The sequence below is a fragment of the Mustela erminea genome, chromosome 1, assembly GCF_009829155.1.
Source record: "Mustela erminea isolate mMusErm1 chromosome 1, mMusErm1.Pri, whole genome shotgun sequence".
NCBI lineage: Eukaryota > Metazoa > Chordata > Mammalia > Carnivora > Mustelidae > Mustela > Mustela erminea.
In genome coordinates, this window is record NC_045614.1 from 22,150,253 (window position 1) to 22,176,120 (window position 25,868).

Sequence of the window (25,868 nt, forward strand, 5' to 3'; positions counted from 1 at the left end):
ATACAGAATATAAATCTATTTGATATCACTCAGATTACTAACTGAGGAAAATCAATAAACACTCTCTCCTAAAGTCTAGGTTTCTATGACTTAGAAAAATAGATTTAGACAAAAAGGTAATAAAATCTGCATATCCTCCACAGGCTCTGAGAGACAGTATGTAGAGTATATTTCACATAACTACTAATACTTCCAATTTGCTAAACAAAGTGCTGAATCTGACCCTATAAGCTAACACCAATCCCTGCCTTTAAGGAGTTTACAATCCAACAAATAAAAATAGACATTACAAGGTTAGACTCTTCTATGATTTTGCAATTCAGACACTGACTGATTAGCAAGCTCATCATGCTAAATGACCTCAGATCAGCAGCATCAACAGTGTCTGGGAGCTTGCTGCAAAAGCAGGGACCCACAGACCTGATGAATCACAACTTTCATTTTAACAAGATCCTTAGCTAGTCTGCATGCATGATAAAGTTTAAGGGGCACAGGATTAGAGATCCCTAAAAGAAATCTTCGAATTTAACAAGGTAAAAATCTTCCTCTGTATTAATTCTCCCAAGTGACATCAGGGCTTGTAAAATTTAAGGAAAGGTAGGATCAGAATTTTGTCTTTGGGCAACAGTGCCTTGACAAGGCTCTGATCTGGAAATTTCCTTTTGTATGATGTGTGCATGTGTGTGTGCGCATGCACAGTGGGCAGTTTCACATGGGAGAAGATAACCAATGAGAGGGAACGGGTGTAGCTGTGATGGTTCTGAGGGAGGCCCGCAAGTACCCCTCTCCTACCACTGATGCCTCCCAGCCACGGCGGCTTCTCTGCTGCTCCTTGCAGACTCCTGCTCCTGCTGTGCTCTTGTGGCCCCTGCTCAGAGCACGTTCACCCTGATGTCTGCACAGCTGGCTCTCTTGCTTCCTTCAGGTTGTTACCTAGCAGGAAGACCTCCCCAACCACCTCTGAACAGCACCCCATCCTAGCCTTCCTTACTCCCCACTCCCCTCCTTTGCTTACTTATCTTGCCTCACTTTTCTCCATAGTACCTGTCTCTCTCTATTCATTTACTATCTGTCTCCCTCATTAAAACAAAAACCCAATGAGCACAGGAATTTGTTTTTCTTTACTGCAGCATCCCAGTACTAGAACAGCAGTGGCACACAGTGGACACATAATAAATACTTACAGACTGCATGAATGAATCACATATCCCATCAGATGCAAAAGCTAATTTACATGAAAGTTAGCAAACGGGCCTGCGGGCCAAATCTGACCCATAGCCTGTTTCACTATGGCCCTCAAGCTAAAAATGGCTTTTACATCTTTAAAAGTGAAAATAAAACAAAACAGAGGGAAGCCTGGGTGGCTTAATTGACTAAGTGTCTGCCTTCAGCTCAGGTCATAATCCCAGAGTCCTGGGATTGAGCCCCACGTCGGACTCCCTGCTCAGCAAGAAGCCTGTTTCTCCCTCTCCCCCTGCTTGTGTTCCCTCTCTCGCTGTCTCTCTGTCAAATAAATAAAATCTTTAAAAAAAAAAAAAAAAAAAGAGAGAAGAATATGCAGCAGAGATCATTTGACTGACGACCTAAAATATTCATTATCTGGTCCTTTACAGAAGCAGTTTGTATACCTGTATTATAGCTGAAATGTCTACAGAATAAAAACTTTCCAAGATATAAAGTGTGGCCAACCATGAGAGTTAACAAATCTGGAAAACCGAACTCACTGTATTTGGTCTTTGTAAGCACAGAGCAGTTCTCGGAACACTTGTCCAGAACCATCCTTGGGCCAAACAGATTCGGACAGCACTCCAATTTGATGCAGGTTTGCCGGCAGAACTCAGTCACACGATCTGCTGTCTTCACTACTTCAACAGTAGCCCGGTAACTCTTTCCTTTGTATCTGCCATGGAAGATGCCACAGACCATGTTTACTGGGCTAGTGATTAACCAGAGAAAGTCAAGCGCATTCAGAGGCCTGAAAAATGTCTTCACTTCTCAGGATAGTACATGTCCTTTATAGTTTGAGGATTCTAAAAATGAGTTTATGCACATTGCACTTAAATTTATCACCTAAGCTATAACAGATAAATGTTGAGGTTTTTATATTAACAGATGAGGGTCTTGCTTTCTGGTTCCTCAGTTTAAGGTTTCTAAATAGGTTTCTAAATAGGAACTTCTACACTAACTACTAAAAGAAAAGGGACTAGAACGAAGGATTTCCTGTACCCTTGGGCAGTGATCCTCAGAGTGTGGACATGGACCAGGTTAACCTGCCAACGGTCATGCTGACAGGGTCAGAAAACAAGAGTCCATGTTTATAGCCTTTTACAGTAATTTGCAAAGGTAAGTTCATGGCTCTTAAATCTAAAAACAAATTATTCTTGCATTTTACATCTTGTGATTTTCCTATTTCTTATAACTCATTCTTACCATATTTTGTAACAGTACTGGCCCACAACAGGACGGAAACTTATTAAACGAAACGAATCTGGTCCCTCACCACCAAGAGCTGAAGAACTGCCCGAGAGGACAGAACTACTCTAACATGACGCATGGAGGGGGATCGGGCTCCGTGGCCTGTCAGATGGGTAAGAATGAAGGGCAGAGGAGGCTACTCACTTGGCTTTTAGGACCTCCCCACATCCATGCCACACGGAGTCCTTGTCCAGCTGCAGCTCCCGAAGGACGCGACTGGGTTTGTAGGCTGCATTGATAAGTAAAGTGAGGACCTGCGCTCCGTTTTTAAAGCAGAAATATGGGTTGGGAATGAGAAAAGCAGACCATTAGAATCTTGTTATCCCCCAGAATATCATTTAGGAGATTAAATCTAATATTTGTTAACAATAATAATATTCAAGATACAACCGCTGACCAAAGTGGTAGCTAAGACAATAATCAGACCCTCTTGGACATTCAAAACATCACAGTCAGGATGAAATAGGCAGCATGAAATAAAAACGACTCTGGCATATGCTTCTGAATCCTTTGCAACTCCTGGCAGACACAGCAGCTCGGCCTCCCAGACCCGCCCTGCCCCGCCACGGACTGAAAGCGCCAGCAGTCCTCACAGCTGGTGTGCACAGCGCGTGGCGGTCTGGCTGGGCAGCTGGGCAAGCCCGGCAGGTGTGCAGCTTTCTCACGGCCCCCGCGAGCGCCACGCGGCCGCCAGCTCCCCGACTACGCTCCCGCTCTTCCTTGCACCACACTCAGGCAGCCTCTGACGAAAGCCCTTTCTCCACTAGCAGAGATGGGCATCAGGCTCAGCTGCCTACATGAATGCTCCCTCAGGAGCAAAAGTAAGGACTGGTTCATTGAACAATACAGGAGGAAAGGGAATCTTTTCGGATAAGACCTAGCACTGTCACACGTTAGGCATGCACATCTTTGTACCGATGAGTCTATGAGACTGCTGTGAGTTGTTCTGCCCCGGGCGAGAAGCTTACCTCTCTGAGGACCAGAACACAGTTCCCAGGCCCTACACACTGAGGCAGCTCAGCGATTCTTCCTTTGTTAAGATATGGCCCTGAGAAGCAACGGTGGTTGAAATATATCTTTGGACAGCAGTATTTTCCATTAATCATAACTGGGAAACGAAGAGAAACAAATATTCAGAAGAATCATTTTCCACTCCATGTTTCCAAAGTGGATTACTGGGGGGTGAGGGGTGGCAAGCATAGCCACCATTATATAAAGTTAAACACATATTTTGAAGCTTAACATGTTGCCTGAGAGTGCCCTTGAAACACCTGAGACTTACCACAACTCTATTACAGAGCTCGTCATGCTGCCCAAATCAAACAACAGCCTGAATCACATGGAGATTGACTTCAGGGTTAACACGACTCTATTTCAGAGACCACACTTCTATCAATAAGGGAAGTAAAGGATTGACTTTAAGAACCCATAATGATGGGGCGCCTCGGGTAGCTCAGTCGGCTAAGCACTGGGCTCATGATTTTGGCTCAGGTCCTGATCTCAGGGTTGCTCTGCACTCAGCGCAGAGTCTGCTTGAGATTCCCTCTGCCCCTCCCCCAGCTACCCACGCGCTTTCTCTCTCAAATGAATAAAATCTTTAAAAAGAAAACACTCTTAAAAAATGAATTAAAAAAAAAAAAAGGAACCCATGATGATTCTTTAAAAAAAATAAAAAGAAAGAAAGAACAAGCACATGTGCTCGTATGCAAACGGGGAGGGGCAGAGAAAGAGGGAGAGAGAGAATCTCGGGCAGACTCCCCACTCAACGCAGAGCCCCATATGGGCTTTTATGATCCATGATCTCATGACCCTGAGATCGTGATCTGAGCCAAAATCAAGAGTCACGTGGTTGGGGCACCTGGGTGGCTCAGTTGTTAAGTGTCTGTCTTCAGCTCGGGTCAGGATTCCAGGGTACTGGGATCAAGCCCCACTTCAGGCTCCCTGCTCAGCGGGGAGCCTGCTTCTCCCTCTTCCCCCGCTTGTGTTCCTCTCTCACTGTCTCTCTCTGTCAAATAAATAAATAAAATCTTAAAAAAAAAAAAAAAGTCACATGCTTACCTGACTGCGTGCCCAGGCTCCCCATGAGAACCCATGATGATTCAATGATTCCTGATGCTCAACTATTCAATAATCTATTCTGGAATGTTTCTAGGCAGTGGTGATGAATCATTTCCAGAACTACAGTTTCTCCCTTTCTCCTTAAAACCACCAAACTAGCACGTCAGCAGTTTACTATGAGGTAGGCACCCTCCCACATCTGGGACTCCTCCAAAGGCTGAAAGTAAGCTACAAACAGATCTCTAAGTCCTTTAAGCACCATGGGGTGTTACGTGGGCACAGAGACCCCTCTCTTCAACTCTTTCTGTGTGAATGCTATACTTCAATATGTTTTCTCATTCCCTCATCGTAGCTGGCAATTCCACTAATAAATATATGAAATTCATAGTCACAAAAGCAGAAAGAAGTCCTGCTGCTGGACACTGTTTTGGGAAAGGGAACGTGTGCACTGCCCACTGCCGATGGGATCCTAAAGCAAGGAATGTCCACTCGGGAACGAAGAACGCAGTCTCAGCACAGAGGACAGCATGTCTGTGCCCGCTTCTCCATCTCAACTCTGCCACCCAGACCCCACTCTTCAGGATGAAGGCCCGTATGCTCCCCACTGGGGCAGTATGGGCAGCTAACAGGTATCAGCTGTACATTATCCTGGAATTAGCCTTGCCCTACCCTCTCACAGGAGAGAGAGACTCCTTGCCCAAGGTTCCACCCTCTGTGAGTAGACAGGGAGAGGCAGCCCACTTCTAACAACTGCCCAAAGAGGGAGTACAAATGTGTGGCCACTGTGCCTCAACTAGGGATGACTCTGAGTGGCCACACCAGCTAAAAGGCTTCTTTGTGGGCTGGAAGGAACTTCTGTTACAAACAGCACTGCAACTGAACTTCTCCCTCTGCCCAATTCCTGCCCCCCACCCCTGAGGCTGTTCCCCAAAAGCACACCCCAGTGACCCTCCTGCATGCAAATAGCAGCCTCAGACTGTTTCCAAGGTAACCAGAACTATAACAAAACACAAACCAAAAAGAATATGGCTGAGGTCACTTGGGAAACATTAGTGTCTTAATTCTATAGTTCTAGTAGGCATTAGAATAGCCAGTAATACATCAAAATTAAAGAGTTGCCTTATGTTTTTAATTTACCTTACCCTTTGATACCAAATCAAAACCACAACGAGCTCTCACCTCACACCTGTTAGGATGGCTATTATCAAAAAGACAGGAAACAGTAAGTGTTGGCAAAGAGGTGGAGAAAAGAACGCTGGTACCCCGTGGGAATGCAAACAGGTGCAGCCACTCTGAACAGTACGGGGGTTCCTCAAGAAGTCAAAAAGAGAACTACCTTGTGATCCAGTAATTCCACTTCACAGGGAATTTATCTGAAGGAAACAAAAATACTAACTGGAAAAGGTATCTGCCGCCCACCCCCACCATGTTCACTGCAGCATTATTTACAACAGTCAAGATATGGAAACAACCCGAGTGTCCACGGACAGACAGATGGATATAGAATGGAATATTATTCAGCCATCTAAAAAAAAAGAAATCCTGTCATTTGTGACACCATGAATGGACCCTGAGTTCACTCACTAAGTAGAATAAATCAGACTGAGAAAGACAAATATCATATGATCTCTCTCATCTGTGGGATTTAAACAACAAAAACAACAAGACCCCAACTCACAGATACAGAGAACAGGCTGGTGGTCGCCAGAGGCAGGGGTAGGAAGTGGGCGAAATGGGTGAAGATGGTCAAAAGGTACAAACCTCCAGTTTTAAGTTAAGTCTTGGGGATGTACTGTGCAGCAGTGAGTATAGCAGTAATATTACTGTGCTGTACATCTGAACATTGCTAAGAGAACAGATCTTCTCATCACAAGAAAAAAAACGTAATTATGTGGTGGTAGATGTTAACCAGACTTACTGTGGTGACCATTTTGCAATAGATACAAATATCAAATCACTATGTTATACATCTGAAACTAATATGTTTTGTGTCAATTATATCTCAATAAAAAATGGGTAATTTTTAAAAAGATATTTACTAGTAATGTTATTCTGCTGGGTACTCAAAAGATAACATTATGGTCAAGTAAGAGTTATCCTGGCAATGTAAGGAGGATTCAACCTTAGGAAAAAAATCTATCACTGAGATTCACCACATTAATAATCTTAGAAAAATCATATGATCATCCAATGCTAAGGAAAAATTCTTTGGTCCTAGAAAACTAGAAACAGAAGGGAACTTCTTTAGCAGTTACATGCCAATCACCTATTGAACAGAGGAAGTTTAAATACTTTCATTTTAATATCATGAATAAAACAGTGATGCCACTGTCATCATGCCTTTTAAATACAGGGATAAGCTCTATAGGGACATACAAGTAAGTGACAGTAAACGAGTATAGCCAGCTGGTTACTACGATGAAGGTTGTCACCTTTTTGAAAAGGCCCTGATCCTCCACCCGTGAGTGACTCAATGAGAAGGCAGTGTGTGGAAAAGAAGAAAGTGTGGGTTTTGAACTTGAGAAAGAGCTGAGCTACTTTTTTGACCCATCTACTCATAAAGCTGTGTGGCCTCTCGGAGCTTTGATTTCTTTTCTGTTCTAGACATTTACTAAACACCGTCCAAATGTGTAACCTGTGCTACATGCTCATCCAGACGCTGAGCACGCGACCAGCAAAGGTGGAGTCAAGAGCGGTCCCAGGGAGAGCCGCCCTGACAAGGGCCCTGGCCTCCACGAGGATTCTTAATTCACTTGTCAGGCATTGCCTCCGGGACAATGTTTTTCCAGGGCTTTATTTTTTTAAATTGTGAAATATGTAACATAATGTGTACACCACAGAAAGTGTTTGAAGAACAATAAACACCCACCTGTCAACCATCCAGTTTAAGAAGGTACACTGCTTGGAAAGCTCCTGGCTCTTCATCTAAACTAGGGATGAAAATACTGACCCCTCCAGAGCCCTTGGCACTCAACAAGTGATCAGGAGAGAATAGTCAATAATTACATATGGGCAGAAATATCATCCTAGAGATAATTATTAAACATAAGAGATCCCTCTGTGAAGCTACATCCTATAAATCAAAGGTACTGTTTAAGATACAGTCCATTAAAAAACCCAGAAGGTTCTCTTTTGCACAAGACTGCAAGCACTTATTTATACCTGAGTCTGTGGAGTTCAGCTCCTGATTCTTCAGACCCTCGTGGACAGTCCTGGAGGACGGTATTCTGGGTCAAGATAACACAACAAAACAGTAAGACAATCCTTAAGGTCAGTGAAGTGTGACGGTTAGTTTCCTTCAAATCTAAGAAAGCAAATGCGGCAGATTGCAAACTGTATAACAGAAGGTGCTTCCCTGATCACACTTTTATATTTTTAACAATGGTTTTTGAAACTATGTACATGGTTTAATGAGCCAACAGACAGTCTGTAGACAGTGCTGTATTACTTCATATGCAAATCAACTTTCTCTCACTCATGTGAGCAACAAATTATAGAATTCCTTCTGGAATTCTCAAACCATAAGTAAATTTTTCATCTTTCTCAATAGTCAAAAACCAAAAACATTTCTTACAAGGGTCTGTTTTCTTCTATCAGTTTCAAAATCAAAGACAAATTAGGTTTTAAAAATCAGAAACTTATTCTATATGTAGCAATCAATGAAAAAGGCTAACTTGTCTCTTTTAGAATACTTCCTGAATAAAACCATGGATCTGTCTCAGCAACTGAGTCAAGGAGAACCGCAAGGCCGGATGTTGACACTGCTATCTCACCTCTCTACCTGGAACTTCTCCACCTCACTCCACTTCTGCGGTCAGTCTACTCCTCACACAGCCGCAGAAGCAGCCGTAAGTCACACAGAATCTGCTACAGACTGAATCCATTCACTGAAGCCCCACTCCGACTGCGTCTGGAGACGGAGCTCTTGCGAGGTAAATAAAGGCGTGGCTCTGATCTAGGGGGAGCTGGCTCTCCCTGCCAGCTGGCCCTACCATGTAAGAACGAGAGAAGCTGGCAGTCAGCAGGAAGAGAGCCCGGCCAGGAACCCAATCGGGCTGGCACTCGGACTTCGGACTTCCCAGCCTGCAGAACTGGGAGAAAATAAATTTCTGTTGTTTCAGCCACCGAGTCAGTAGTATTTAGTTATGGCAGCTTGTGCAAAATAACACAGACTTGAAAACCCAGTGTTCAGAAACACACATTACATGTATTTTAAAGGCATCACTGATTAAGTGCTTCTCAAAGCTGTGTCAGAAGGTGCACCATCCAGGACGTCCCGACAGAGCACAAAGGTTCCCCTGAGCACACCTTCTCTTTCACAGCCACTATCGTTCACCCCAACTTTTCTTTCATTGTGAGAAATCATATCATATCCTAATTTCTAATTTTTGCTCTTCCTTAACAAATAACAGTACAGAGATTCTATTTCCTCTCTTATGCAAATGCTTTCAGGCTCTAAAAGCCAAAGAAAACTCAACTGGTGGGAACATCTTGAGAAGGCATTTTACCCCTTTGTATATAAGGCCATTTCAGAAAATGCATATGCTGTAAGGAAAAGTATGTAACCTAGCAAAAGCTGAATTACAGAATTATGCTTCCACCCAAGAAAATAACATATGAGATACATTCTCTGAAATAGCGATTTCTTTTTCTAGATATTCTAACTTTCAAATGTCAACTGTTCAAACATACTAGTATATTACTTACTGTTTTTCTGGTTGAACCACTGCAATTTTCCTCTGTTTGTGTACTGCAAGAAGAAAACAAAACTATAAATGTCAAGAAAAATAAACAAAGGAAAAGTTACATATATATTAAGCTAACATTAACATATACAAAGCCCAGTCATGTGTGTATTTAACTAGTAAGTACTATGAATTAAGAGCTGATATAGCTGAATATCCAGACTGAGGCACATTTTCTGGGTAGAAGGAGTCTGTACACAAAGACCAAGGCTCTTAAATCCATCGAATCCTATGAATACTTACACACAGGAAAAGATTTTCAAAAGAAAATTTCACATTAATGAAATTAATACAAAAACACAAAAATTAACTAAACAGATCAAAGACTTAAACATAGGGACACCTGGGTGGCTCAGTTGGTTAAGAGGCTGACTCTTGGTTTCAGCTCAGGTGATGATCTCAGGGTCATGAGATAGAGAGAGCCCTACGTTGCACTCTGTCCTGAGTGTTAAGACTGCTTGAAATTCTCTCTATCCATCTCCCTCTGTCCCACCCCTAAAAAAAAAAAAAAAAGAGCTTAAAAAAAGACCTAAAGGGGTGCCTAGATGGCTCAGTTGGTTAAGCATCTGTCTTCAGCTCAGGTCATGATCCCAGAGTCCTGGGATCAAGCCTCATATTGGACTCCCTGCTCAGAGGGGAACCTGCTTTTCCCTCTCCCTCTAACCCTCCCCACTCTCCCCCTGTCAAATAAATACAATCTTTAAACTTTTTTTTTAAATAAACAAATTTTTTTAAAAGGCCTAAACATAAAGGCTAAAACTATAAAACTCTCAGAAGATACCATACGAGAAAATCTTCATGACATCAGATTTGGCAACTATTTCTTAGATATGACACTGAAAGCAGAGGCAACAAAAGAAAAAACAAATTGGACTACATCAAGTTCTAAAACTTCTGTGCATCAGATAACACTATCAAGAGAGAGAAAAGGCACCCCGCAGAATGGGAGAAAATACTTGCAAATCACATATCTTATAAGGAAGGCATTATTATCTAGAATATATAACAAAATCCTACAACTCAGCAACAATAACAACAAAAAACCCAGTAAAAAAAAATGGGCAAAAGACCTGAAGAGACATTTCTTGAAAGAAGACACACCAATACCCAGTAAGCATATGAAAAGGTGCTCAACAAAGCTAAGGACTAGGAAAACGCAAACCAGGACCAGAGTAAGACACCACCCTGTACCCACCAGCAGCACTATTATAAAAAACTAACAAACAAAAAACCACCCAACAAACAATAGCAACAAACCCAAAAACCAAGCAAGCAAACAAGAAACTCAGAAAGACGGGGCGCCTGGGTAGCTCAGTGGGTTAAAGCCTCTGCCTTCAGCTCAGGTCATGATCCTGGGGTCCTGGGATCGAGCCCCACATGGGGCTCTCTGCTCAGTGGGGAGCCTGCTTTTCCCTCTCTCTCTGCCTGCCTCTCTGCCTACTTGTGATCTCTGTCTGTCAAATAAATAAAATCTTTGAAAAAAAAAAAAAAAAAAGAAACTCAGAAAGTAACAAGTGCAAGAGGATGTGAAGAAAGCGGAGTCCTCATCCCATGGACATGTGCAGAACAGTCTAACGGTTCCTCCAAGTGTTAAACAGAGAGTTACACTCGAGAGATGGAAAGACATGTCCACATAGAAACCTGCAGACAGATGTTACAGCAGCATTCTTCATAACCACTAAGGAATGGAGACAACCCAAATGTCCCTCGACTGAGACACGGATAAAAAAAAATGGGGCCTAACACTACAGTGCAATGGCACTAAAAATACACAGGAGCGAAGTGCCGACACACACACCACACGGATGAACTCTGGAGACGTGATGCAGAGTAAAGGAAGCCCGTCACACGTGAGCACCTGCTGCATGATCCCACAGGCAAACGTACATAGTAGGAGAAGGAAGAGAAGTAGGTGACTGGGGCTGGGGGCAGGAGGTAAAGAGGCAACTGCCAAGGGGTACAGGGCTTCTTTTTGAGACAATGCAAATGTTTTCAAATGTTCTGTGGTGACAGTTGTACAACTCCATGAATATATTAAAAACCACTGAATTCTATGATCAAATTTTTTGTTATATAAATTATATTTCAATAAAGCCATTTTTAAAAGGGAGAGTGGGGCGGGATGACACTTTTAGGGTTAGGTTACAGAAACACTCTGGCTTCCACCTCTCTCAACCTCTCTTCCTCTCTTCCTGGCTAGCTCGGATGGAAGCCAACTGCCATGTGTGGGCTCCCCTATGAAGAGGCCCACATGGCAGAAACTGAGGAAAGCCTACCACCAACAGCCAGCAAGGAACTGAGGCCCTCAGGCCCAGAGCCATGAGGGAATGCAACTAGCTACATGGCAGCAGACCCTCTACACTGTGGGCCTTGAGATGGCTGCAGTCACTGGCTGAGTACAGACAGGCTCATGAGGGGCTTGGGTCCAGAGCACCCAGATTCCTGCCCTGCAGAAACCGTTAAGAAAATCCATGCTTGTCACTGTAAGAGATTTCCTATGAGGAAGAGACAGCCAGAACACCGCTTTGTTTCTCTCAACTGTCCAGATGCATCCTAATGGTGGCAGCCACACAACATTATTTACGGATCAGCCCCTGGGCCAGACATAGACAGCTACCTCGTGCTCGGCGAGGGGCGCTGAGGGGATGGCCATTGGTTTCACACCAGCCCAAAGGAAATATATCCATGGATTCCACATTCACAATACATTCCGGTACGGGCTTCTTAGAACCTGTTTAGATTAAAACAAAGTTTTAGATCATTAAACAGCCTTCTTCATAAAGTACTTCCTAGACAATATTCTACTGTTGCAGTAATGCAGACACAAAATCTCCTGAGCAAGTTCCTTTTACACAGAAGTCATACTTTTACATATGTGACAAACATTAAGCAAAAAAAGTAAATATCCCCTACGCATACTGGTACAAATATGAAAATGAGGGCGCCTGGGTGGCTCAATCAGTTAAGCAATCAACTCCTGGTTTCAGCTCAGGTCATGATCTCAGGGTCCTGAGATCAAGCCCCGCGTCAGGCTCTGTGCTCGGCAGGGAGTCTGCTTGAGATTCTCTCTCTCCCTCTCCTGTCCCTCTGCCCTTCCCCCTCCTTCATGTTGTCTCTCTTTCTCTCTCTCTCAAGTAAATTAATAAATTTTTTAAAAAGGAAAAGAAAATGGGTAGTGGGCATACAGCGTGACCCCTAGTTACAGAACAGAAAATAAGCAAGCAGAACTACCAGCAGTATCACTCAGATGGCTGACAAATATAATCAATTCCATGAAACAACTGCAAAACAAAAGGCAACAGTGACAGTTCTACTCGATGAGAACATTAGCTCTGGTCCTTGGGAACAAACCAGTGAGGTCAACTCAGCAAGTGACATTGCTCAGCAGGGGTTGTACAATAGTCTGGATTCAATCCCGTCGCCGACATCTGCATTAAATGTCTGTTCTACAAACTGGAAAGAGTAGGTACCAAGTCTGTTTGGTAGGACGTAAGGAAGAAACCCAAGCTGTCTTTAGTACTGCAGTGCTGATGCTCACATAAGGCTTTCCATCCACAAACCCATCCAATCACTGAACATTACCTTTTAGTATATCTTCTATTTTACATATTTTTTGTTGCTACTGGGTAGCGGCAATCAAAATATCATCTCTTAAGTGAGCTACATGTTAATGCTGATGCTCGTATATTCTAGTTACATCAAAACATACACCACCTTCAAGAAAACAGGAGACTCTGCAGTGAAGGCTCTTTACTTACATTCATTTCCTAAAGTTTGAAAGTCAAGGACAAGGAAGAGAAGTTTTTAGCAGAGTCTTGCACTGCAAATTATGAGTGTCTGAGCAAGACCCCTACTTAGCTAACTGCTGCAGCCTAGCAGCCACATCACAGGGGTTGGCAGGCAGGGCAGAGAAGAACGGCCGCAAGCGGCTTCTCAGAGGTATGACTTACCCTCCAGCTGGAGCCACAGGTAGGAGCCTCTCACCGCAGTAATGGTGGCAACGCACACTTCTTCGGGGAGAAGAGGGTTCACTGCCTCAAGCTTCATATTCTCCTTAAATTCATGCTCAGAAATGGACTGAAAAATAGATGATCAAATCCAAACACATACTCAGTACTAACTCACGTGCTCATCTCAGAGACTTGGCATAAGTAACATTTAACCCTACAGTAGCACTTCAAAGCTATACATTTGTTTTGCTTTGTTTTGTTTCTTAAAGTCAAAAATGTCAGTCTCTCTTGGTGCTATCAACAGTATACAGTCTTGAGATCGGGTAAACCCGCATTATTGCTACCTGTGTGACCTTGCTCAAGCCTTCTGCCTCAGTTTCTTCATCTATCAGATGACCCTGAGAACACTTACCTCACTGGGTTATTAGGAGTTTTCAATAACATAAAGTCCCTAAGGCTCTGTGCCCTGAACCAGCTGGCTCTCACCCACTGTTGGTTTGCTTCTCCTCCCATACAGGGCTCTATCACACAGCAAGCTGCCTGGTTCCTCCTTCTATGTATGTCCTAAAAGGCAGTTAGGATAAATAATGCTTATGAATGAGGGAAAATATATGTTTGAAAAATTTGCAACTTCTGGGTCAAAGTGGAGAATTGAAACATATTTGATTGTTCTCTTTTCCTTCTGACATCACACTAAAATTAAAGTGTTGTCTTTTTGGGTTTTTTTTTTTTTACATAAACCTACTTAGACAGATGTAACAGGAGACAATAATAACATATAAGCTAAAATTTAGAAGAGCATCTAGAACTAACGCAGTAGACTACAGAAGGGCGAATGTAAGCGGGCAGTGACGCAGGCTAAGAACAGGCAGCACCAGGTACCAGGCAACTGCAGGTAGAGAAGAAATAGTCCAGTGAAAAGATTCGCTGAAGATATTTAAGAACCATTTTGGTCATACCATTGGCTCTTCCACTCCATACCCCAGAGCAACTATCCCATCCCTTCCCCTGTAAAAGATGAGATTTATCCTCTAGAGACGATCAGAGACAAGATATCCCGGGACAGGAGAGCACGTGAGTTGCTGAAAGCATACACACAGTACCCAAAACAGGGCTCTGCACACAGAATGCTGAGAGGGCCAGCCCTTGCCTCTACCCTCCAGGCAGATGGGGAAATATGTAGTTAGATGACAAGCCCAAGAAGAAACACAGATTTAGATGACAAACCCAAGAAGAAATACGGATTTAGGCATCCTCGACAAACGGCCAGCCAGATCCCACCCTAAAGAGAAGTTCAAGGTTGACAAGTCCCACCCATGTGCTCAGAGCTTCTAATCTGCTTTTATCTTTTAGTTGCCCCCCTTCTTAAATATGAGCAAATCACCAAGCGTTAGCAGACATCTAAAAACATGAAAGCTAGGGACCAACATAGACAAAACAAGCAAAGGGGAGAAAACTTTTTATGCAACAAGAAAATTTCCCAAAAGGCAGGAGTAATTAACATTCCCTGAGTGATAAGAAAAACTATCACATCTTTAAAATAAGAATGGTACGCTATTACAAATAAATATTCAGAGACCAGAAACAGTTCAGGAAAATAAAAAAGGTGGTAATAAAAATTAAAAAACTCTAAAGAAGGGTTGAAAGATAAAGTTTAGGAAATCTTTTCATCAAGTAAAGCAAAAAGACTAAGAAACAGAAAACAAGAGAAAAGGGAAAGAAGAGTAGAGGTCTGATCCAAAGGGCCAACATACAAAAAAAAAGAAATTCCAGAAAAAAAGAGAGAAAATCCAAGGAAGGAAATCAAAGAAGAGATGCAAATCTCTAGAGAGAATGTGTTCACTGAGAACCCAGCAAGTGAATGAAGACAGGCCAACAGGCTACCTGTGGCTTGGCTAGGAAACGTGGTGGCAAAGACCCTATAAGCTTCCAGGGACGGAGTGAAAGGCAGACCATCTATGAAAGATCAAGAATAAGGACAGGTTTCAACTTCTCAACAGTTCCACTGGAAGGGAGAGAGCAACTAAATCATATTTTCAAGATGCTCAGGTAAAGTAACTTCTGACCTAAAATTCCAATAGAATGAAGACATTTTCAAACATGCAAAGTCTATAAAAATTTACCTCTCTTGTATCTCATTTCAGGAAGCTACTGGGAAATGGGCTCCTTCCAAACAAGGGAATGAGACAAGAAAGAGGCAGCGGGTTAGACTTACAGAACAGGAATCTTAAATCTTAAGAAAGGAGAGAGGCAAACCCTTGAGTGACACTGAAAGGCAGTCCCCAGGACTACAATTTCATGGTAAGCCTAGTGAGCAACCTGTCTGGGGAGGAGAGAATGGAGGTTGCTAAAAGGGATGTCTCAAAGAAAAATATTAGAAATGGCAAAGTTCCTATTCAAGGTTATCTAAGTGGTCACGGACTTGAGGAAAAAAAAAATGTGTCTATGGAATATCTTGTACTTTAACCCCTCTACCCTAAAATACAAAGAAATAACTGTAACTAGGAAAGACACACAGGTCTAGTTGGACCAAAGAGACTTCTGGGAAATGCTACAGGACAGCTCTGCGAGCATTTGCTCCAAACACAGGACTGCAACCCTGGCCCAGATGCCGGTGATCTTCACAGTCGTCTCGCTTCACAGCCCACCCCAGGGCGGATGGAGCCAAAGCAGCAGGTGCTCAGGGCAGAGCCTCAGATACCTGCAGAAGTGGCTGGCTGCACAGCCTTTTCTTGGTCCTCCTGGGCTCCTGTCAGTGAGACAGCTGCCTTCCGCAACCACACACCCACAGAAAATGATAGCTGCTGCCGAGAATCATGAAGCAGTCACTGGAAAACCACTGGTGTGGGAAAGAGGAGTGTGAAAGGACTGAGGAAGGAAAAGTAACCACAAACTGACAAGAAGGTTGCACTCCTGCTGCGTCCCAGTATCAGGGTTCTCACTGCACTAGCAACCCTGGTGAAAATCCACATGCAAAGGAAAAGCCTTACCAAAAAGGTCAGCAAATTAATGCATATTAATACATCTTAAGTTAAAATAGACTGTTGCATCAAAGGATGATTCCCTGATTTAGCGGACTTTCAATTTACCCACTCAAAGTCCATCTGAGAGTCAAGTAAAGGACCGTTTGCATATGTTATTAGTGTCTCCCCACTCCTCATATAAACTCTAAGTTTCATAAAGGTGTGTGTTGGTGGGGAGATCACAGACTTCCAGATGGGACTGCCTTTGTGAAACAGTTTCAAGAAGTTACTGGAAGGTATGCTAAGAACTAGCAATAGAAACAAAGAAAATTAAGCTATGAAAGGGCACCTGGGTGGGTCAGTTGGTTAAGCGTCTGACTCCTGATTTCAGCTGGGGCCACAATCTCAGGGTCATGGGATTGAGCCCTGCCTCGGGCTCTGTACTCAGCAGGGATTCTGCTTAAGGATACTCAATCTCTGTCTTCCCTCTGCCCCTCCCCCTGGCTCATGACCTCGCTCTCTCAAATAAATAAATAAATCTTAAAAAAAAAAAGTTATGAAAAACAAGGCAATTATTAACTTGAGGACAAATAAAAGAAAATCATAAAATAATGCAATGCTCAACTGTGAATAATATACAAATGCATACAGTAGTGTAAGTATTCAATCCAGATTCAACTCCACATTGTAACAGAACTCTAACAGGAGGAAAAGGTGGGTAAGACAGAGGAGAAAGGTGATATAAAATAGCTAAGTGCTCATTCATCATAAGATACAACCAATAGACATGTCTAAAATTAATGCCTCAAAAGATGACAGTGTGCTATTCTGAAAACGATTTAAGTACAAATATCAGAACAACAGGAGTGAGAACTCCTGGAAAGGAAGACCACAGTGAGGGATAGGGCAGGGAGCTGTTGTTACATTGTAAGCCCTTGACTGCTATTTGGTGTTATAAACCATATGCATGTAATACTTTCACAGAAGTATTTTTAAATAAGCTTAATGATTTCTTTCTACTTAATATTTAAACATTTTTTCATATTTTTGAACTGCCAAAAATAATTTTGAACTAAAAAAATGCACATTATTTAAACTAAATTTAAAAAAACTGATAAAACCCAGTTAAATTAACAAATTAACTTCAAAAGTAAATGAATTTTCCTTGGACCATTTTATTATAGTCAACAAGATGCTCATCTGGGTTGAGTGAGGGGACTGAGTAATAACCATGGGAGCCCAGGAAGCACAGCAGTGCCGGGCAGATGACAACGGTGATGAGGGGCCGGGGTTCTCACCGGAGGAAAGCACCTCTGGGGAGCAGCTTCAGCACCACACTGTTTGAGGTAGTCAGCCCAATCAAAGTCCTGGCCTGGGTAGCCTAGGGAAGGACAAAAAAAAGAGAGAGATTCACACCACATATGCCTGCTCGGCTCTTCCATTCTGCCAGGTGTCCACCCAGAACTTCTCATTTGCTAAGCTGAGGACTTGGCTCATTTTAGGGAGGAGGGAAAACAACCTATAAATCCAAAGCATCATTCATGTTATAAAGCAGAGCAACTCTGGTTAAACCGTAGCAATATAATACAATTCTTCAGATACATTTTTTTAAACTTTCTAGTTCCAAACTATGCATTTATTTTCAACACTATTTTATTTGATTAGCTGCTGGCAGTTTACCAAAAGAATTTAAGACACTTATAACTGGATTTGAATTGTTCTAATAAATCCAGTCGGGCTCTATTCTAAGTCGGGCTCTAAAGGAAGAGACACCAAATAATCTTTTTGCTCTCACAAAGCTCTGCCCTCATGTATCTTCGCCACCCCTGACACAATGCTCTCAGCACTGTTTTCAGATTCCTGTTTTACAGAATCCCAATGCTCTTAAAAACTTAATCATGAATTCATTTCAGCAAGAGTCCAGCATAACTGCCTGCTTCAGTCCCCCAACATTCCTGGTAGCGGCTTCTCAGACCCGGCCCCCAGGCTGCCGCCCGGAGTGGACAACGTCCCAGGCACAGAGCGGGCTACCACACTACGCCACCTGACAGACATACATCCCCTGCAATCCCTCCTCTGCCCAACTTAGACTGGCACCATGCTCTCCCCCTGTTCTCCACCTCTATACCTCACACTACATTAGCTGCCATTTTCAGTTACATCATCTGCTACTTTCCTCCTACTTATAGACAGATGAGCAGTCTGTAACAATGCTGAAAGTTCCAATACCTTTAATAATTGCTTTTCCTTTTCACATAAAGGCAGCAGGTAAGATAAAGAACTTGGGATATCCAGCCTTCTAGAACAGCAGGAACTTCCTCCTGCAGGCTTGTGCCCTCCTGCCACCACCTCCAGGCAGGCATGCCCACTCTCTGTTCACAGATGGGAGAACCTGGGAGGCTCCATTATGGTTTTCTCCTACTTGCTCCTTGAAGGAACCGTTGTACTCACTTCTGTCTCCCCAGTCTCAGAGAAGCCCAATGCCTAGCTCATAGCAAACATTCCACACAAGTTTGTTGGATGAATGGAGGCTGAATAAACAGCAAAAGGATCTGAATTTATGACTCTTGTTAACACAGAAGAGTACTTCTATCCCAGTGTTCCAGCATTCAGCATTTAGAAAGTGAAGCTGTGTTCACCAAAAGTCTACTAATAAAGGATACACAGACTGCCAATCAAATAATTTGAAGTGCTAATACAAAAGCCAGATTAACATTTGACATGTCCAGATATCGTCAGTTAAAAAATATTAAAAATTTCAATCAAGGTTAACTACTGTCATATTTAAGAGCCTTGATTAAAGGACCAATGATTATATTTTGCAGGGGCGTCTGGGTGGCTCAGTCAGTTAAGCATCTGACTCTTGATCTCAAGGTTGTCAGATCAAGCCCCATGTGGGCTCTGCACTGGGCATGGAGCCTGCTTGAGATTCTCTCTCTCCCTCTGACCCTCCTCACCCCAGCCCCCACATGCTCTCTCTAAATAGAATCCTAAAAAATATATAAAAAGATTTTGTAAAGTTGCAAACACCAGGAAAATGAGTTACTGCTTTCCTATCTACAGCTTCTCTGAGTCCTGCTCTTAATCATAAACCTTTCTCTGAAGTCTAATGAGCCTCACTCCGGAGGGATGCCCAGAAACCAAAAAATCACAGTCATGTGCTACCTTCCAGCTCTGGCCCTGAGGCATTTTCTCGTATGCCAGCTCCCGACACTCCCTGTACGCTCTCCCCTCACTCCTCTGCGCTCTCACAACAGACACAGAAGGGAGCAAACCAGGAACCTGCATGAAACCCTAGGCTGTTATGAAGACATATTTGTCAAGGTCGGAGGACAGAACATACTTAATATTTAATAGTTTTTTAGCTTAACTTAAAACTTGCAAATATGTAAATATATGGAATCAAGGCCTTCATTTGTACTTGTCTTGGGACCCAAAAATGTTAAGGACAGGCTCGGGCAAGGAAGAGAAAGAGAGTGAAACACACAAAAAAGATCCAGGTGATACCATCTGATAAATCCTTCTCAAAAAGAAGCCCATAATGAACAATTCAAAACAGAACAACTACTTACCAGGAGGGGGGCTGATGTGTAAACCATTCTTCAGACTCCACTGCACGGGGAAAATACCAGAACTGTCAGCATGACACACAAAAGATCGCCGGGCATGATTCTCTGGTCGCAAATCATCCATTTCCACCAGGAAGTACTTCTCATCAAAAACCTGCGCATACAATAGAACAGACAACACAGGCCAGTGGTTTTAAAATGAAGGACAAGTGTGTGTCATTTCCTTGGTGGGGACAAACATGTTACAAAACTGCACAGCCACACTGGGTGTAAAGAACACTACGCACCACAACAGGCGCTGTTCTCATTAAATGCTTTTCATGCGTTAACTCAGTTTTAATCCTCCTTACAACATAAGGTAGGTACCATGATCAACCCCATTCTGAAAGTAAGGAAATGGGATTTAAAAAGAGGTTAAACAACTTGCCCCATTTTACCCAGCAAGAAAGAATCAGAACCTGGGTTCAAATCTAATAATTTGGACTCCAAACAAAACTTAGTTTAGGCTGAGTGAGGAGTCCACCACAACTTATACAGTGGATTTCTGGGTCCTAGCCTAGTTTCAAATGTCAAAAAGGTTTTATTAACCCGCTCCAGCTCCTTGCCACCCCACGGCCCTTCAGTCTCCAGAAGGGGCCTTCTGACCCCACTGCAGGTTCAGAATCCCTCCCTGTTCTTAGAATAATCTTCTCCTAAGACCAAATAAATAAATAAATAAATAAATAAATAAATAAAAATTAAATCTCAAGACGTCCGCATCCAAGCGACCACTCCTCTAGTCACACCTGTCTTCTGGCTCTACTCTGGGTCAGTGGGCTCCAATCCTGAACTAACCCCTTGTCTTATGCCTTGGGTCAGTCACAGAGTTACCAGGGCCTGACAACCTGCCCATCTCCTGTGCTTACTCTCTAGGAGCCTTACTTTTGTCAACCTTCCAAAAGACTGGACTCCGGACTCCATTCTGGAGCAATCCTGGACAGAGCTCATGACACAGACCACCTGCCCCACCCCCACATGAGCCCTGTACCTGGGTGGACACTGACACTGTTGCCTGTGCCCAGACTTCTCAGACACCGAGGCCTGCCTGCTGGACAAGTGCCCTCTGGTTATGTATCACAAGGCCTGCCCCACAGACCACACCCCACTACTCGGGTGCCCACGCTGTGGTTGGCTGGGGTGACCAGGCCCAGAAGAAGGAATGGGCCACAGAGAATCGGACAGTACAAATACAAAATGTGCATAGAAGTCATTCTAGCGTCGCTTAGGAGAAACATGGCTCAGAGTAGCAGAGCCTGAAAACCAAAACTCTAACCACTTTCCTAAACAAGTCACCCTTGCAGGTATTCATACCAAGAGAGTTGTCCCTCTTTTACCTTAACAACTGTAGCAGGAGAGATCTCAAAAGGAGACCAGGGGTCCACAGCTTCCAACTTCATATTTACAGAGAATGAATGAGTGCTAATAACTTGTTTGTCCTGAAATGCAAACACCAAGAGGGAATAAAAATACAGTATTTTCACATTCACTTTATACTCATATATAGCTGAATACTACTCTTAATTAATTAAAATAGAACTGCCCAGTTCCTGGTAAATAATTTAATCCTGTATTTTCTTTCCTGGAAAAAATTATTCAGAAACAAAAACACAGGAAGTACTCCTACTCCCTGTATTTGGTACACAAAAGCCACCTGGAAGAAAACAAGTTTATTTTATAACAAGTTGGGGCTATGTAGTTAAGAGTGGAAAAGAAGGGGCACCTGGGTGGCTCAGGGGTTAAGCCTGTGCCTTCATCCCAGGTCATGATCTCCGGGTCTGGGGGTTGAGCCCAGCATCGGGCTCTCTACTCAGCAGGGAGCCTGCTTCCCCCACCACCCCCTGCCTGCCTCTCTGCCTACTTGTGATCTCTCTGTCAAATAAATAAATAAAATCTTTAAAAAAAAAAAAAAGAGTGGAAAAGGAAAGACTCAAATGGTTTTAGAGAATGTTGGGAGAAAACACAGACTACTTTTAGAAGAAAAGCAGGATCCCCAACACTCCAGTCTTCAAACCTTTCCTCCTTCAGACACCCCAGCATTCTCACTGACCCCCTGGGTTACTGTCCACTTTGCGCCTCCCCTGACTGCCAGACCCTGCTGTGAGAAGGTGGGCACCAATCTGTCCTGTTTTGCTTTTACCTTAAATAAGTATGATGGTAATGGCTCCTCCTCCTCCTCTTTCACTTTGGCCAAGATCTCCTGCCACTCAGCTTCATTCTTCAGATGCCGGACGGCTTTTATAAAACAAGACAGGACATTTTAAGTGAGGAGAATGTACACACGTTCTATTTGTTCTGAAAGCATTCACGTAAACAGAAAAGTCACTTTCCATGGGGAAAAGAAAGGGCTCCAGAGGACTTACACAATCTGCACTCACACAACCTGCACCCTGACTTTAGGACTTTGTCCCCTCTGTTGAGAGCTGGGTAGTAAGCCTGGGCAAAATCCCTGCAGCAAGATCAGAAGGACTGCTGCAGGCCACAAAATCGCGTAAGCCCCCAAGGGAAGCACAGAAGTGCAGACTGCTTTAAACCGAAACTCTGGTTTTGAGATTATTGTCATTTCCTCTAGTTAACAATTCACTCTGAACCAAGACCTATCCTAAGACCTATCCTACTCTCCTGTACCTAGCTAAATGCTACCTGGAAAATTTTCCATCAATTTTGGTAAGGGGTCAGTATGAGTTGGGGCAGGAGTCCATAAGGTACATCAAGATGTGTGGCAAATTACTAAATTAATAAAACAAAAGAAAAATAGGCACTTAAATAATGTGAGGGGGTTTTTTTTGCAATTACTACTGTCTATTAAAAGTGTCTATTACACTTTTATAATACACAGTATCATACTATTTTTCAGTCTTGTCTATGTTAGTAAAAACATAACAACGTTAGTAAAAACATAACATTAACATAACAGTTAGAAGAAAAATGTTATATAGACATCTTCACCTGATGGGGGCTGAAGCTCATATCCCTGTTGAGCAGCCCAACCAACGTGATGAAGAAACGGGTCCAAGTAATACAACCAATGCTCAAAATTGTCAGAACTTTCAAGTCCTTCATAACGCAGCTTCAGCCTTCCCCCAATGTTTTCTACTACAGTAACAATCCAAGTGCTTAATGAGTCCCGGAAAGCTTGACATTCTAGCCTGGAGCCTGGAGCAATGAGATCTAAAGGATTCCTCCCGTTGCGGAGCTGTAGGTACAAGAGGTGAAAACGATTATGAGAAGCTCACACAGTATTTTAAAAAGTCAAGCTGTAAAGGATCTTCAATGAGCCTTTATATTTCTACCCACTCAAAACCACGACACTGAAAGGCCTAGTATCATACAAGTCTCTACAGTATTATTTCCAGATGACATGAAAATGTGTACCTTAAAGACAATTCTACTTATAATGCAATGAAACTATTTTAACAGACCTCTGTCTCTAGGACTATGTTGTATAGTGTCATCTAGTAAAAAATTTTAAATTATCATCATTACTTAGTCTGATTGTAAAAGCAAATATGATCACCATTAAACAAAAATCGAACATGGCAAAAGTCAAAATCCCTCACAATACCACCTCTGAGAAAGAACCAGGGTGAACAGCCCGGCGCCCACGCTGAACCTGGGTTTTCTACACACTAGTCAACATCAACATCTACCTGTCTGTCTCATGTTTTTTGAAAAAAACAGGGACACTGTATACTCTTTCAATTCATGTTTGCCACTTAATACATCACGGCTATCTTTCTATTATAGCACATATAAATCTTCTTCATTCTCTTACACTGTTCTACTGATATTCTGTGTTATAAATGGGCAGCAATTTATCCACTTATCTACTCATGGCACTTCAGCTGTTTCTGATTTTTTACTCATTTCACAACAATGTTCCTATCAACAGAGTGTTTTGATTATGCTGATGGAATAGAAAAGTTTAATTATCACTCTCTAGATACATATTAAAAGCTACAATAGGGATGCCTGGGTGGCTCAGTCGGTTTAAACATCTGCCTTCGGCTCCGGTCAAGATCCCGGAGTCCTGGGATCCAACCCCACACAGGGTTCCCTGCTCAGAGGGGTCTGCCTCTTCCTCTCCCTCTACCCCTCACTCATGCACACACACACACACACTCTCTCTCTCTCTCTCTCTCTCGCAAATAAATAATCTTTTTTTAAAAAAGCTAGAATAAGGTATAAAAGGGAATGCTGATTCCAATGCCTTCACTTAACCATTTCTTAATATTCAAACTTACTTTTTTTTTTTCGCTAATAAGAATGGCTCTGCAACACTTACATATTCGTATATATGCAAAAGAACATGAACAAATGGAAGAACACATTCACAGCTAAAAATCAGGATGGCAGAATCAAGGTCAATGTAGAGCTGGATATCTATTAAATCATTTGTTCAAGATTTCATTCATTCATTAAAATTTTACTCAGTGTTTGTTTAGTGTGTGCCAGGACCTGGCTAAGCATAAGGAAATGAATCAGAGGATAAAATATAAAGGTCAGCTGAGAGTATCTGTCAATCAAGTTTTAAAGGGGAATGTGAACGGATCACAGAATGAGATGTAAGAGTCAAAACTATCAAACATGTAGAAAATATAGCAGTAAATCTTTGTAACCTTGCATTAACAAAGCCTAATCAGAAACCAAAAGTATAAGCAACAAGAACAATAAAATAGATAAACTGGAGTACATCAAAATAAACTTTTGTGCCGCAAACAGTATCATTAAGAAAGTGAAAAGACAGTCCACGAAATACTCTGGAAATCATGTGTCTGACCTGGACTTGTTACCAGACATAAGGAGCTCTTACAGTTCTGTAATAAAAAGACCACCCATTTAAAAAATGGGCAAAGACACTTCCCCAGAGAAGATATACAAATGGCAAACAGTATAGAAAAATATATTCAACATCATTTGTCATTAGGAAAATGCAACTCAAAATGAGAAACTGCTTCATATTCAGTAGCATAGCTATAACCCAAAGAGAGTAACAAGTGTTGGCAAAAATGTAGAGAAATTGGAATGTTCATACATTGCATTTCACATATGCCACAAAGAATGTAACTGGTATGACAGAAAGTGACAAAATAGAACTTAGAAATGTCACAACCAATAAACGGATTTCATAAAAACAAGAAATCTGTATTATATTCACTAACAAGCTTAAAAGCTATACTAATTTAAAAGGACTGTTGAAGGCAGGTAGGTGGTAAGAATGCAACAGGTCCGCTATCTTCTGAGCAAAACAAAAGGGAGTCTCAAGTCACCTGGGGTGGGAGTTAAAATTCCTGAAGTGAAATCAGCACCTGCTCGATGACAGAGAGCCCCAAGAGGCCACATTTTCCAATTTCATAAAAGAATCTGGAAAACTAGATTTTTATGTGTTAGCAACAAATTCAGAACATTTTAAGCACTAAGTAAGGCACCAGTTGGCAAGCTGTGAGGATAAGTTTAAACCCACCAACACCCATTGTCTAGGTCTGTAGTAACAATGCTTATTTGCATTAGAGTGATAAACGAGTAACCAATTTTAAGATTCCTTGGACAGGAAATATCACTGAAGATGAGAAGAGTTTTCCACACTGATTCTGCAAGCAATAATACTCACGCCTTCGAGAAGTGGAACAGGAGGGCTACACGCTCCCATCAGGGTCTGCCGCAGAAACTCATCCCAATCAGACACTTTATCTCTGATGCCTAGATGAGGGGATAAATGAGTGATTACTCATAACGTCAGCTACAGAACACAGAGAAACTAAACTCAACCAAATACAGAGAAGTTAAACCACTGAAAGTGATTTAGAGATCCATTTGTACTTTTAATATCTGACTCCAACATATTACTTCTTTCAGAGCTTTAAAAAAAATCCCCGTCTCAATAGATATACTTCCTCATTAGTTTAATAGGAGGTACACACAAAACAACGAGAATACAGCAACAGGTAGTTGGCCCCAGTTTTTGTTTTTTTTTTTTTAAGATTTTATTTATTTGAGAGAGAGTGACAGCACAAGCAGGGAGGAGAGGGAGAAGCAGACTCCCCGCCGAGCAGGGAGACCAATGCGGGACTC

The 25,868-nt window shown here is 42.4% G+C and overlaps 1 protein-coding gene across 13 annotated transcripts in view; it reads right to left on the minus strand.

Moving 5' to 3' along the window:
* Window positions 1–25,868, minus strand: part of SFMBT1 (Scm like with four mbt domains 1) — a 125,618-nt gene that overhangs the window by 9,824 nt on the left and 89,926 nt on the right. For 12 of the 13 annotated variants that reach the window (XM_032322056.1, XM_032322039.1, XM_032322106.1 and 9 more), the window contains 13 exons: window positions 25,408–25,496; window positions 22,746–22,992; window positions 21,937–22,031; window positions 21,134–21,235; window positions 19,764–19,914; window positions 17,490–17,572; window positions 13,229–13,355; window positions 11,896–12,009; window positions 9,241–9,283; window positions 7,696–7,766; window positions 3,444–3,583; window positions 2,620–2,729; window positions 1,725–1,900 (listed from right to left, as the gene is read on the minus strand). In XM_032322056.1, the coding sequence (XP_032177947.1) occupies window positions 1,725–1,900; window positions 2,620–2,729; window positions 3,444–3,583; window positions 7,696–7,766; window positions 9,241–9,283; window positions 11,896–12,009; window positions 13,229–13,355; window positions 17,490–17,572; window positions 19,764–19,914; window positions 21,134–21,235; window positions 21,937–22,031; window positions 22,746–22,992; window positions 25,408–25,496 (1,548 nt within the window). The remainder of the gene's footprint in view (window positions 1–1,724; window positions 1,901–2,619; window positions 2,730–3,443; window positions 3,584–7,695; window positions 7,767–9,240; window positions 9,284–11,895; window positions 12,010–13,228; window positions 13,356–17,489; window positions 17,573–19,763; window positions 19,915–21,133; window positions 21,236–21,936; window positions 22,032–22,745; window positions 22,993–25,407; window positions 25,497–25,868) is intronic. The other variant, XM_032322097.1, reaches the window with a different exon arrangement.